This window comes from Phodopus roborovskii, unplaced genomic scaffold, assembly GCF_943737965.1.
Source record: "Phodopus roborovskii unplaced genomic scaffold, PHOROB, whole genome shotgun sequence".
Classification (NCBI taxonomy): domain Eukaryota; kingdom Metazoa; phylum Chordata; class Mammalia; order Rodentia; family Cricetidae; genus Phodopus; species Phodopus roborovskii.
Genome location: NW_026126470.1, coordinates 1695612 through 1709555, shown reverse-complemented (window position 1 = coordinate 1709555; position 13944 = coordinate 1695612). Strand labels below are relative to the sequence as shown.

General features: G+C 38.7%; 2 protein-coding genes across 2 annotated transcripts in view; one reads left to right on the top strand and one right to left on the bottom strand.

Moving 5' to 3' along the window:
* Cmss1 (cms1 ribosomal small subunit homolog) overlaps nucleotides 1-13944 on the top strand; it is a 280080-nt gene that overhangs the window by 78011 nt on the left and 188125 nt on the right. The gene's annotated exons all lie outside the window — the stretch shown is intronic.
* Filip1l (filamin A interacting protein 1 like) overlaps nucleotides 1-13944 on the bottom strand; it is a 212618-nt gene that overhangs the window by 55418 nt on the left and 143256 nt on the right. The window contains exons 3-5 of the mRNA XM_051191706.1: nucleotides 10910-11162; nucleotides 10100-10273; nucleotides 5476-5654 (exon numbers count right to left, since the gene is read on the bottom strand). Coding sequence (XP_051047663.1) covers nucleotides 5476-5654; nucleotides 10100-10273; nucleotides 10910-11152 — 596 coding nt within the window. The 5' untranslated portion in view covers nucleotides 11153-11162. The remainder of the gene's footprint in view (nucleotides 1-5475; nucleotides 5655-10099; nucleotides 10274-10909; nucleotides 11163-13944) is intronic.

Below are 13944 nucleotides of genomic sequence, written 5' to 3'. Positions count from 1 at the left end.
TCAAATAGCATCAGCACCGCATCCAAACTCTGACCTCTTTAATTATGTGGCATGTATAAAAAACTGCTGAATTGTGCAGTTACATGGATATGGTTTTGTGGCATCTGTTAAAAATTAACTTGTGATGTATGGTCTTAAATGGGTGTTTGGTATTCATGAGGTAAGTACTCTATCTGCATCCTTGCACAGCTCCTATGCTAGGTATCAAGAGGGGTGTGTGAACAGAAGACTGGTTACATAATTCTGTATGGAATACAATATCAAAATATGTATTTGTGGTGGGTCTCCATTTTGTTCTGAGAAAGAACTGGATACCCATGGCAAAAGTCAAGTGAAGATGTGTCATCCATTTTACTCCTTGCTGGACATAGTCTAGAGAATATGTAATACAAATAACTCCTTTCCAGAAAACTGAAAGGAAATGATTGCATTTGCGTGCAATGTACTCTACAACAATAGTTTAGTGTGCATGAAATTTAAAACTTCTGGCTTTCCAAATATTACTTTTAAAAATGGAATTTTAAAGCATTGTGCCCAGGGTGTTTTGTTTTGTGGGATCTGGAAAAGCTGATATTTAAGACCATAGTTGCTAAAAGTCCTTATGGTCATAGTTTTGAGATATAAAGTTCTGTAGTAAAGTTCTCTGATTTAATAAGCGTGTTGATTTCTCCTGAATGGTTTGCCCTTCTGAGCCTCACATGTTATTTACTATTGGGTGACGCTTTCCCTATATATTAAAATGCCTTATTTGCAGCACAATTCCAAGTCTACTGTAGTATCTGCTTTTTACAGTAAACATATCTGGGGTTTTATGTGGATGAAGCTTACCCTCATCCCCATCAATGTCTTCTAGCCAGTATAAAGTAACATGTTTTTAATGAACCAGTGAATGACTGGTAAGCCACAGTAATAAGCTAAGAACCTAGATACTTAACTTATTTGAGTAAAAGTTTAGATAATTGATATATTCATTCATTGCTGTATATCAAGGGATTGTATCCAAAGACTCCAGAGACTCTTGATGTTTTTGGAGAGGAGTTGAAAGTGGCCTAAGTTGTCTAGTGAGTCACTGAACAGTAGAATCAAATGGGACTCAGTAGTCCAGTCATCTTGCCTGAAGCAAGTCTACCAAATAGACTTGTCTTGTTAGAGAGGGGACCTACGGGGAATCTTTGTAAAGTTGCTTCTTGTCAAACGAAGGGGTGGAAGTGGTTTGTTCTTTGCCAAAACGTAGGTCTAGAGTGTGGTTAAAGCACCCACCTTTGAATGTTGACCTTCCTGCAGGGGTGTCTAAATGCCAAAGTTAATAATTGGCTAGGACAGGAATAAGAAGTCAATTCCTCTTGTGATGCCTCTCTCAGTGTGGCTCCTAAGAAGCTAATGCGAGCTTCTGGTCTGTAAAGTTGGATTATCAGTGCTAAGCAACTTGGCCAAAATACTTTGAAAAGTAATTCAGGGCTTTAGAAACATGTAGGGTTGAAACCACACTTTTATGCAATTGCCATAACGATATTTGCTTCCTGCCTTAGCAGTTCTTTCAAAGGCATCCATAGAGTAATAGATGTGGTTTGCTTTAGTCATAGAGGGAATGTTTTTAAAGAAGACTTTTTCACTCCTTTACATCTCTCTCCCCCCATTTACATTTAAGAAAAATTCTGCAGGATTTTTTTTTTTTTTTGAAAGTACAGATGAAATTGGCATTTCACTTATAGATGGGAAATTTTTGCAAATTTACACTGACTGAAAGTGATTTTTGTTTGGCTTTCCCGTGAAGCCATCCAGAAAGGCCAAAAATTACTGGCATTGCTTTTGTGTAAAACATTTCACATAAACTCCACTTGTAATTCAGCCAAGTATATATAACTCAGGTCATCGGTGATACACATACTCACTCAGCAGACCTGGTCACTGAGCAAAAAGCTGTCATGAACCAAGGTATGATAAGGTAATGTGGAATCACCAAGCCACACAGATTACAGCTAGAGAAACTTTACTTACATTAACAAGCTTGCGAACATGGTTTTCAGGACTGATCCCTGCCCCCACCCTCCCTCAAGTGGGAAAGCCAATTGCTTACTGATTACTACAGCGACATCACTTGGCAAACATTTTGGCCTGAACTCAATGTGTGACATCAGGCTCCTTTAGGCTTTTTCACATAAAATGAATTCTCCAAAGCAAACACAAAAATTGAGCCTTCATTTGAAATCCATTATGTATCCTCTAGGGTCTCTTTAATTACCTCAGTAATATCTTACTTAATTTTTTCTGTGTAGATATAAACTATACTTAAAATAGATATTAACTTTTTGTTTTTCAGACTTTTTAGTCAGTCTTTTGTAGCTATACTCACCCAACTCCCTTTTAAGTGGGGTTTATATCTTTTATAATGTGAGAGTCCAAAACTTTTGGAGTGTCTTACGTCACTTTGATTGAGGAAGTGAAAAGTATTCTTTGTTCCTCTAAGAAAAGTTCATCTTGCTTTGTGAAGGGGTAACTCTGTCATCACAGCTTAAGGGAATCAGCGACGGTGTGTTACCTTTCCATGCCACTTCAAAAGGAGACATGGATGTAACCAAGAGCTGGGCATGCTCGCCTGAAATCACTGGACTTTCTCCTACTGTTTCCATTGATAGCATTCACTTGGAAATCTCATGTTCATGGCCTTAAAGTAGGCAGATGCCAGGTCTGCCACAACAGGCTTGCAGCCTCCCTCGCAGTAGGCTGGAGCAAGTGTTGTGGCGGAATGTCCCAACAGCCCCAAGAGACAAGAATTGTATGTGCAAACAGAGTCAAGAAGTTTCTCTATGTGATGTGGGGTGGGAGTAAGTTTGATATTCTCACACCTAAGTTGTTCCATCTGGAAGCTTTTCCTTGGCTAATGGAAACAAGTGAATGCTCACTTATCTACTATTACACTGGCTAGCAGGGAAGGAGCAACAGTTGCTTTTTCCTATTTCTTGGCAATGCCTGGTCAGTTTGATTATCCTTTAAGACTTTGTATCCTGTAAGACAAACACTAATCCACTAAAGTCTTCCTCTCCAGCCCATAGAAATGTCATCCTTAGCAGACTGATTCCAAGGTGTACACTTGACACTTTTTCTTTCCTCCTAACCTGTGTCCTATTTCCATTGGTCTTTCGTTCACATTTCTGTGTTATTCCTCTTTTGTTTTCTGAAAGTAAACATCTGTATCCATCTGCCTCCCCAGCCTTGCTCCAGAAGATGCGAACAACTGTGAACATAAGAACCATATCCCATTAGCCCTTCACCGTCTCAGCCTGTGTCGTTGTCTTCGTGCTGTCTTATGTGGTCAACCCCTGGAAAAGAATAGCCTGCACCTCTTGGTTCTCTGCCACACAACCCTTTGACCATGGTCAGTGAATGTTCACAGTAAGGAGAGATGAAAGAAAGTGTCTGTTAGTAGGTTAATGCCAAGACAGTATGGGGGCCAAATGAAGCCACTAGTGCCAAACCACAGGGGTTCGAAATAATATTTAATATAACATTGTCTCATTGAATAAGACATTGTATATTTGTAATGTCTGAGTTGAATCATCTCTTCGCGCCAGATTTCTTGAGCTTTTAAAATATGTTCCTGCAGATCTCTCAGAGTTCATGAGGTTCAAATTTGTCTCCCCTTTGTCCCCACCTTCTGGGTGGGGGAGGGGGACAGGGGTAGGATGGGTAGAGGGGATAGAGGTTCTCAAGTGAGTGCTGCCAGTAAAATAATCTGAAAATAAATGAGCCTTCACCATTCGTGAGTACATTGGTGGAATCTTAGTTCCCTCACTAAAATACTTACTGGCAATTTATTGGCCCAGTTTGGTAGTGTAAGCCTTTAATCCAGGCACTAAGGGAGCTGAGGCAGGAGACTGTGTCTCAAAAACAATGTAAAACAAAGCCGAAAAACTTGAGTAAAGCAGTTGAGATTGCTAGTGTTTTGAAAATGGAAGCTCACAGACCATTTTTCTGCATTGTTCTGTGATTGTTCACCTTCAGTGTCAACAGTGTGACTCTTGCAAGTACACACAAGAAGAAGTAAAGCAAGCACATAGAAATTGGCATTGCAGACATGGTTTTCTTCCTTTACAGTGTCAGTGGAGAGGTCCAATTGTCCTTTTATGTAACGTGCATGCCCATACTGCTGATGCTGATTCAGAGTAGGACAAAGTAGAACAAATAATCTGACCTGTGTGTGATATTAGATTTGCCAAGCAAACCACTTTCTAAGAGTCATACTTCTCAAATACTGGTTCACACCTGGAACAACTTTTCTCATCTACTGTTCAAAGCGTGGTACGGGACTCTGCCTGTGTCTTAGTGAAATGGCTGTTTAAGTTCCTGTAATGTTTTCATGTCACAAAATCTAGGGCATTTCCTGTCCTGTCCTGTCCTGTCCTGCACATTGTGTTGTTGTTGTGGTTGTGGTTGGGTTTTTGTTGTGGTTTGTTTTTGCTGCTTGAGTTTTCCCTAGTTTCACGAACTTTCTCTTCTGGTTCCTCCATCCTTCTGCTTTTTTGTTTGTTTGTTTGTTTGTTTTGTTTGTTCTCTTTTCTCAGCCAAGCTCTGAGTCTAGGGCTCTATTGTCAACACTTTGTCTCCTGATGGCACCTGTGCACACAGCTTCAGCTGGTACCCATTACACGTGCACACATGAGCCCAACTTTGTAGACCTACATTTATGACCATGGGTAAAATTTATACATATTTTCCTACTAGGTTTTAGGGAAAACCAAGAAATTTCATATCAACATGTCTAACTCAGGATTCACCTCCATGTATTAACCCTTGTCTTCAACTGAAGTCCCTCAAGCATTTCCATATTTCATATCTTGGTGCATAACCTGAATGCCAGCTAAATAACTCCCATGGCCAATGCACATCTCTTCGGTCTCAGAGGTCACTGTGTAGACTCTCCATCATAAATATTTCCTGTTTACACCCCTCATCTCCCTTATCTGGGTAGTTGCCTCCAAAGCAGGCTTCCTGCCTCTGATCTGCAGCTCTTCCCGTCTTTCCTCCATGTTGCTTTCATTGTTCTCTAAGAACGCATACCTGATGACCTCACTTTCCTTCTCACGGTTCTTTTATTGTCTTCATCTTGCAAACAGCTCATGCCTGCCTTTCCTTTTCTCATCCTGCACTTACACCCTCTTCTGTAGCTGTGTAGAATGTTTGACTTCCCCTCAGGACTCAAAATATTTCTTGCCACACTACTTGCCCTCATACCTATTTCTCCTCCTACATTGAAAGTCATTCTGAATGTTTGCGTATGAACAATTTCTCTTAGTCTCTGTGCAGCTTTCTCAGTGACACTCCTTTAGAGGAGTGGGAGCCCAGTATCTATATTTCCATAATTATTATTGTACTGTATTGATAATGCCTTTAGATGCATGCTTCCCTCATCCAGCCCATAGTAACATTTGCAATACTTTGCAGAGAGGTCATTGCTTCATCCAGTGCCCCGCTTACCTTTCGCATTCACGTTCCAATAAGTTTATGAATTCATCACTCTTCTCCATATATTCTTTGTGTTTTCTCTTTTCTTCCTCCATCTCCATTATGGTTTGCCTGTGGGATTTTTCTACCATTAAAAGTTGTTCCAAGATTCGTTTGTATGATTGGTTATGCTTTTCTATGACTTTATCCAACTACAAAAAAAAAATGCATTATTGTCTGTTAATTGCAAAATACTTCCATTAAATGCAAGGTATAACTGACTTTTACTTTGTTGTGTCATATAAAGTTGAGTGACTCATTGTGAATTTAATTCCAAGTACCATTTTGTGATATTTTAGGCACATCTTAAAAGGCATACAATTAACTAAAACTCCAAACCACAAGCTAACCAAGTCATTTATGGAAAAGAAAGCAGAGCTAAGAAGTTGTTTAGAATCCCAATGAACTCCCTCTGACATCTGAATTCTCACATTGGCTGTTCAGGTTTCTTACATGGGTCTATGATAACAGTTTGTCAGCTTATTAAAAGAGTTGATTATATCAATCTTGAAGATTTTTAGTAGACATGGCCAGTCATTTTGTGAACACTGAAACTTTAATGTTGTGTTACCTGCCTGCAGAGGCATTAATATCTAGTTTCTGAGAAGACAGTGTTAATTTTCTTTTTTAAAAAGGTTTGAAGTCACTTATAGACATGTGAAAATTGCACATTAGTGTTATGGAAAAAGCAACAGAGATTTGAGATTTGAAGTGTAAGTGTTTATACTTTCAGTAGGAACATGAGATAAATGCATGGAACATTTGGGAGCAATGTAAGTGGCTTTATCAGTAAATACTGTCCACTGGCTTTGTAGACTGAAGCTGAGACCAACAGCAATACTTGTGAGCCCCTTCAGGGGCCAGCAGAAGTAGTACTGTCCAAGCAGGATTCATTTATTCCATAGAAGACTTAAGTAAGCTGCTTTCAGAATTTAAAAGCCAAATAATGATAAGATTAACTTATTAAGAATTGGTTGATGTCTGAAAACCCTTCAATTAAATTTGACCCTTGAATTAGATCAATGAACAATTATAAATATTTAATAAAGTAGAAATAAATCTCTGAAAGAGGCTTGCTAAATGTGAAAGAATATAATGAAAACAAATCTATCCTTAAGCAGATGCTTGCCCAGATGTGTGCTTTAAATTTAGTCAGCTAGCAGACAATATAGTCTTAGATGAAACTATCCTTAGATTGCACAGTACAATGTACAGTGAATATATACTGTGAAAGTTTTCTTTTAAAAGAAAAATAATCATGTAATAAATCATCATCTAGTTTATAATGATGTAAAATAAGAACTTTATTCATTCCAAAGATAGGATACAGATGCCTAAAGTCTCACTTACTAGTGTGTTTGTTCTATCCTGTGTCATGATTGTTGGCTTCTTTGTCACAGACTTGAGAAGAAGGCTTGGAGGAGTTACTGCCTAGCATTTATTACGTGGTCTCCAGGCACTTATGTGGTCTCTCCAGTTCTTCCCATTCTTTCCTTAAGACTGATAGTGGTCCCTTTCCCCAGTGGGAATACTCTGTCTCTATCTAGTAATTCTCAACCTGTGGCTCATGGACTCCTTTGAAGTCAAATAGCAGATATTTACATTACAATTCATAACAGTAGCAAAATTGTAGTAATGAAGTAGCAACCAGAATAATTTTGTGGCTCACCACACATCTACTTTAATCACAGACACTTGTTCCTGTCTGCTAGTTGACTAAGATGAGTGTGTTGAGATGAACGTGGATGCGGTTTCTTCTACTGCTGCTCCTGCTTGGCTTTCCTTTCTTTTTCACTGGTAACTTTTCACCTCTTACTTTTTAAAAATTACTCCTCTTTCTTTCTACCCAGCTCTTGTTCCACCTATGATTTTCTCCTTCTGCCTTTCATGCCACCAGACTGTGTCTGCGTACATAGTCACATGCACACCCATGCTTATATAAAGAAAGAGTAGGACAGTTTGCTATACAAATAATAAAGTGGAGCACCAGCATTCCTCTCCTGCCTGAGCATCTCCTAAGAACTGTAAGAACCATGGTAATGTGTTCACTTACTCAGTAATTTTGTAAAGTTTTCAAAAGTAAAGTGTTTTAATTGTAATCAGTTAACACCCATTTTCCCCCTCCAGCCATTGACAAATGAAGTCAGAAGGTCACGGGTTGTATTTCAAACTGATCTGTCCTCTAATGCCCAGTATTGGAAGTTAATGGATTATAGAAAAAAGTATACCAAGCAAATAGCCAGTCTGTGGATATTTCTCCCTCAGTTCCAACTTTCATGTTTATCTTTCTTTGGTGTAGATCATCCATGCAATTAAGAATGGCTTTACATTTCATCTAGCATTTAATATATGACTTGATGTTGTGGTTTCATGATATACTCTTCATTATTGCTGGAGATGGAATTTGAGTATGTTTCATCTGACCAATCCCTACTCATCCTTGGTTCTTGGTTTCTTGGTTCTTTTTGCATCTTCCCTCCCTTTTATCCCGCGTATAGTACTCTGTGCTATGCTTGCATGTGAGATCTTATGTCATCGGGCTTCTCTTAGACATTACACATCTTGGAGGAAGGAACCATGACTATCTTTATACATTAGCTTTTTAGTAAGTACTGATTAAGCAAATGAATAAAGTTAAATTTTGTAAAATACATTGAAATTGTCTTAAGACTCTGGTACTGAAGTATCTCTGGTTTAAATGTTAAATTTTCTGTGGTGACTTTTAAAAGAACTAATAACACATTAGCCATTAACTCCGGTATCTTTACAAATCGACTTCTAATGTAGTACTCCAAAATCAAAAGAAGCTTGAAATTTCAAAGTTTTTGGAAAAAGTTCTCGTCCTTTCCTCCCTTTTATTCACACTCTAACCCAAAACCAGTCCTATCTTTTCTTCTAGCTCTCTTCCCCTACCATTCTCCATTCTGCATCAGCGTCCCTCACATATCCTCTATCAAAGAGTAGTTGTTCTTCTAAGTTACCTTTCCTTCAGAGTTAGAGAAGCCCCCTCTAGATTGTGAGACACATGGTTGGGATTTTTTCTTTTTTAGGGTTTTCAGAGGGAACATTGAGGAAAATAAAAGCAAAGGGATAATGTTAACAGTTCAAAATGGAGGGTCAGAAAAAAATTTAAAAAATAAAGTAGAAAAGTAGATTCTTTTCCATGCAGATTTCCTACTGTATAACTAGGGTATAGATATCTATACTCCTAAGAGTTCCACTCTCCTCCCTCCCTTTATTTTCTGGGTGTCCAGTCTCACCTCTTACTTATTAGATAGAGGAGAAGAGTAGACAAATGGACTATATAAGTGGCTATTTGGTCTTCAGGCAACTGATATGAGTCTAGAAGAGGAAGTAGAAAAATTGACAAAATATGGAGTTTGCAATGAGAGAGAGAGAGAATTGGGGGTGGGTAGAGGGATATTTGTAGATGTGGTAATCAAAGAATGTTGCATTTGGAAAGCAAGAAGAGAGAAGGAATAACATTCAGGGACACCTCACAGAGACATTGCCATTTGATGAGTTTGTTCAGGGTGTTTTCACCAACCATCAATTTGCATTGCACCTCATGAAGTTGGCATATTTGTCAAACCTAGCGGAAGCATTTTGGGAGCCAGGATAGTTATAACGCTGTTGACTTGCATGCAGCCTTAGTTCCTTTTGTTTAAAATTTGGATTAAGGCATAAATCAACAGATGTTGGGTGGTCTCATCCTCATCACTTAGAGAAGTACATTCACATGACCAAACCACTTCAGAATTTGGCAAGGCGGTAGTCTTCTCTCATGAGATTCCCAAGACAAGAATAGCAAAAACATTAGAGGTCAATCCTGAGCTAGATTGCCAGAGAAATGGGGCAGGGCGGGGGTGGGGGGATTGTCTAAAACTTTGCTTCCATTCTCTCAGCCTTAACTCAGATTCTTAGTTGTTTCCTTTAATAAAAATGAAAATTATGAAAATTTCCAGTTAGGTCTCTGAGGGAAATAGAGTAAGAAAGGATGCCAGGGTTTTAGAAATTTCAGCAGAGAGAAAGGAGCATGAAACACTTCATCTCTGGGTAGTGGTGGCCATGTCTGGGCTGCTTACCCTTGCCACTACAGGATGCTGGGGTAGTAGAAAGGTCTTCGCTGTCAGAAGATGTTTGAAGAACAGAGGGTATGCCATCATCTAAAACTCAGTTTCTTGGACAGTTTAGATCACTTCTTTTTAATGATCAGACTTTGTATGACATAATACCTCAGTGTTTTAACCTCGATGATTGGACTCGATCTGCTTTTTATTATAGTCTGGATAGACTTCAAGCCCTCAGAAGAAATACATATGCTGGCAGAATTCATGCGAATGTGTGCTCCTCCATTTTATGTTTCAGTCCCATAGTAAGAAACGAACAAACCAAGTAGAAGCATCTTGGCTATCATTCACCTTTCTTCCCCCACAGAACACAAACTATTTATCTGGTTGCACACATTAGAAGAGCATTAGGAAATGAAATTGTGAACTGAAAGAGAATGCATATCATGAACACTTCTTAGGCCCAGCCTTCTGGCTGGCAAGTGTCCTTCTGCCTTCTAACTGCCCACAGCTGCTGTGGTACCTACCTCATTCATTGGTTTCTCATAGATGTCCTCTTGCCAGGGGCCAGATTTTGCTTGAAAGGCATCTCTCTGGAGAGCTTCCAACACCTTTTTTGGAGTGGCAAACCCATACTGAGCTTCCAGCAAAACCAAGTCCATTTTTTCAGCCCTTAAAATGCCTATGACTTCATCTCGAGCCTGGAAGAACAAACAGTATTTCAGAAAGATTGTTTATCTACCCCAGGACTCAGCACAGTCTCTTGTGATAGTTTGGTGGTATTTCTCATTCTCTTCCAAATATGAGTGAACCATATTTGGTTATCGTACCCCTTGGAGAAGATAACAAAACTGTGTCCCTTCTTTCTTCATACACATCACTTATGCATTAACTATACTACGTTGGGGGGAATGTTTCTTTTGTTTCCAACAGCAGATACGATACCCTACAGAGGGCTGTCTTTGGGACTGTTTTTAGGTTTTTGTATAAATAAAATGATTAATAATGCTGAGGAGCCAATTTACATGAGATTCAAAATGATTATTGTTATTTAAACCAATCCAGAAATCTTCTGAGATATACCTGTGAGCTAAGGCTCCCAAGCCACATGAGCAGAGGATGTGACCTTTCAAAGCATTCATGCCAACTATATGTCACAATGACAACCCCAGTTGTTTTTTGAGTTGGTAGAAGAGAATTGTTTGTGAAGTTAACACTTTGCTTTTGGGTATACGGAAGTATGAACCACGGCTATTGATTTCTTTAGCAGCGAGCACACCAAACTCATAAGCAGGCTTCGTCTTAGATAATGGCAGGGCTGACCCATCCCAGCTGACCTGCAGTTCTCCCTCCAGAATGCTGAGAAGAAATAGTAAGTCATCTCTTGAGAGGTCTTCTGCTTGGTGGCCTTTGCCAGTGTGTGACTTCTCTGCCTTGGGATGTGGAAGGACCCCATCTCTCTTCCCAGAGGCGTCTTTTTCTTGCTCTCTGTGCTTCATGTGCTGGAGACTGGGGAATTTGCTGTGCCTTGGGAATTGCTTTGGGGCTGAGCCCTCGGTATTGCTGCTTCTGGAACGCATTCTTCAAGGACTGGAAAAGGAGAAGATAATTTGTAACTCTTAGTAGAAGTAGAATTTTTATAAGTACCTATTACTGCTCTAACAACTCTACATTCCTGTTATATTTAACTTGATCTTTCTAATATGTGCAACAGAGAAGGGTATTACCAGATTCATAAATCACCATCTTATTTACACTTCTGCTTTTAAAGTCAACATTTTAAAAGCTTGTTCTGCCATGATTAAAGCCACTTACGTCCATGGGTAAACAGCCTGTGTTTGAACTTCATCCACCACACATTCCCCCACAAGAACCCAGGTCCATCCCTCCAACTGTGGCCGAGTGCTTACTTACATGGAGGCATACTTTAACATAATTGTGAAAGGGTGAACTTGCTAATGACTTTTCTTTAGTTTCACATTATTTCCTTTTGAAGTTGTTGGAGTTTATGTATGTATGTTTTTGTCTTGTAAACTTTTTAGCTTTGGTGCATTAAGATAGGAAGGTCGAATGTCTGCTAGAGAATCTTGAGGTTACTTTGTTATTAAGACAGAGTTTAGTATTAAAAAACATTCAAGTCATTCCTTGACTGTATTCCTGACAGTCTACCAAAATTCCAGCTGTATCACTGAGATAAGTCACAGCTTCTGTTGCTCTCTGTGAAGGCATCAGTACAGAGCAGTTGGCTGGAAATGGACCACATGAACTCCATCACTGAGGATACTGCTATCCAAATTAACCCACTGCAAGGAAAGCTGTTTCACCTTTGAGGTTTCTTATAGTGGGCTCTTGTAACTCAAGAGCAGATACGTTTATGCTTTTCTTTGTTTAGGCAATATCTTCACTATATACTCATTATGTAGACCAGGCTGTCCTCAAACTTGTGGCAACCCTTCTGCCTCTGCCTCCTGAATGCTGGGATCACAGGTGCATACTGCCGTATCTAGCTATTTCTTTCTCATTGTTAAATCATTAATACTTTCTATACACAATAATACCATTAAAATCTGAGGAGGGGGGTCGCAAACATACAGGTTAACTGGTGCCATATACTTCCATGCATACTTGTCAAACTTTGGCAAGTAACTGTGAATATAAGAAAAAAAATTCTAGGTGCAGTTAAACCCTCTGTGTATCGCCTTCAGTGTTTATCCTCCCCCCTGCCACTGCAGAACTTGGTGTGTAACATTTCTATAAGTATTTTTTATACTTAAAAAAGTGTGTTCATCCTGCTGAACAATAGATAGTATTGCTTTGCATGTTTTTAAGCTGAATTATCATGTTTATAGGTTTCTGAAACTTGCTTTTTTATCCTATATTTTAAAAATTCATCTTTGTTCTTTTTTTCTGTAGTTTATATATTTTGCTAACCATATAATATTTCATTGTGTGACTAATATACCATCTACTCTCCCATTTTTAAAATCATTTACCCACCCACCCCTGCGAAGCAAACACTCACTAGGAATATGCCACTCTAAGTATTCCTGCCAATAATTTTCCTAATTATGTGCATTACTTTACAAATATTTTTAAGGAACCAGAGTGGGATTTTGAGCTGTGAAGTATGAGTCTGAAGTATCACTTGGGACGGATGCTCCTTTAACAGGACACTGTTGAACACCTTTCACATGCTACTGTGAGACTGTGAAGTAGAAGAGAGCTCTTGGTTGTGTAATGAAGAAGAGAAACAGAGATCTGAGTAGAAGAAATGAAAGCACATGTAGTCACCAAGCTACCTCAGAAAAGTGATGCCAAAGTGCCAGTGTACACACTGTGTTGTTTAAGACAAATGCAGACAACCTGTCTTTTTTTTTCTTTTTTCTTTTTTCTTTTTCTTTCTTTCTTTCTTTCTTTTTTTTTTTTTTTAAAGGACTTGTCTGTTGTAGAGAGTACTTAAATCCTAAGTGCAGCATCCATGAAGAATGAACTGTAGCAATAGTTGTCACTGGCTCTTCTTTAAGTAGCCAGGGAGGGTTCATTTATTTGAGAAAAGTGCAGAAAAAGGTGTGTGTGTGTGTAATAACTTACAAATAGACAAATAACCAACATAGTTCTGTTACTTTGTTACTTGGTCTGGCTCCAAATACCTGGACTCCAGCAATCCTTTGTCTCAGCCTCTGAAGTTACTGGGATTAATCCGTACCAGGTAAAAATTATGATGAGTGGGATATATGACTATGGAAAATTCTACTACAGATATACTAACTTAATTGTAAATATTAACAATATTAACATATTATATGCCTTGTGAAAATTATCTAAAAATAAAATGGAGATAGATAAATGTAAATTACATTTCTAATTGTTTTCCTTCAGTCCTTGTATTTTCTTGAACACCTCAAGGATGCCCTTATTCTGCACTACCAGAATAATGGAAATTTAGTTATTACATAGATTAGATATTGTCAAACCAAGTAAATACGGTTCTCTGGCTTACATTTTCACATGAAGGACAAGGTCATCTTGTACCTTTTGCATAATGTTTTTATCTTATCTTATAATTTATATATAGGGGGGAGGATGGTGCCAAATAATTTGCTCTACTACTGACCTACACCCAGAGCCCCAGTATGATTGATCGAAGTCCATGACTCCTGGGATGTCCCTTGCTTGATATGCCAATTGGGATGGATCTTCAACGGAGTGATTGATTTGCTCCTTGTACTTTGTTGCCTTCTGTCTTGAGTGTATATTATTGTTCTAAACTATTCTAAGATTAAGGTAGTAGCCACAGTGACTCAAAATTCTGTGGTCCACTCCATAACTTCATCTATCTTCATCTCCTTTGGGTATGAGCGGCCCGAGATAC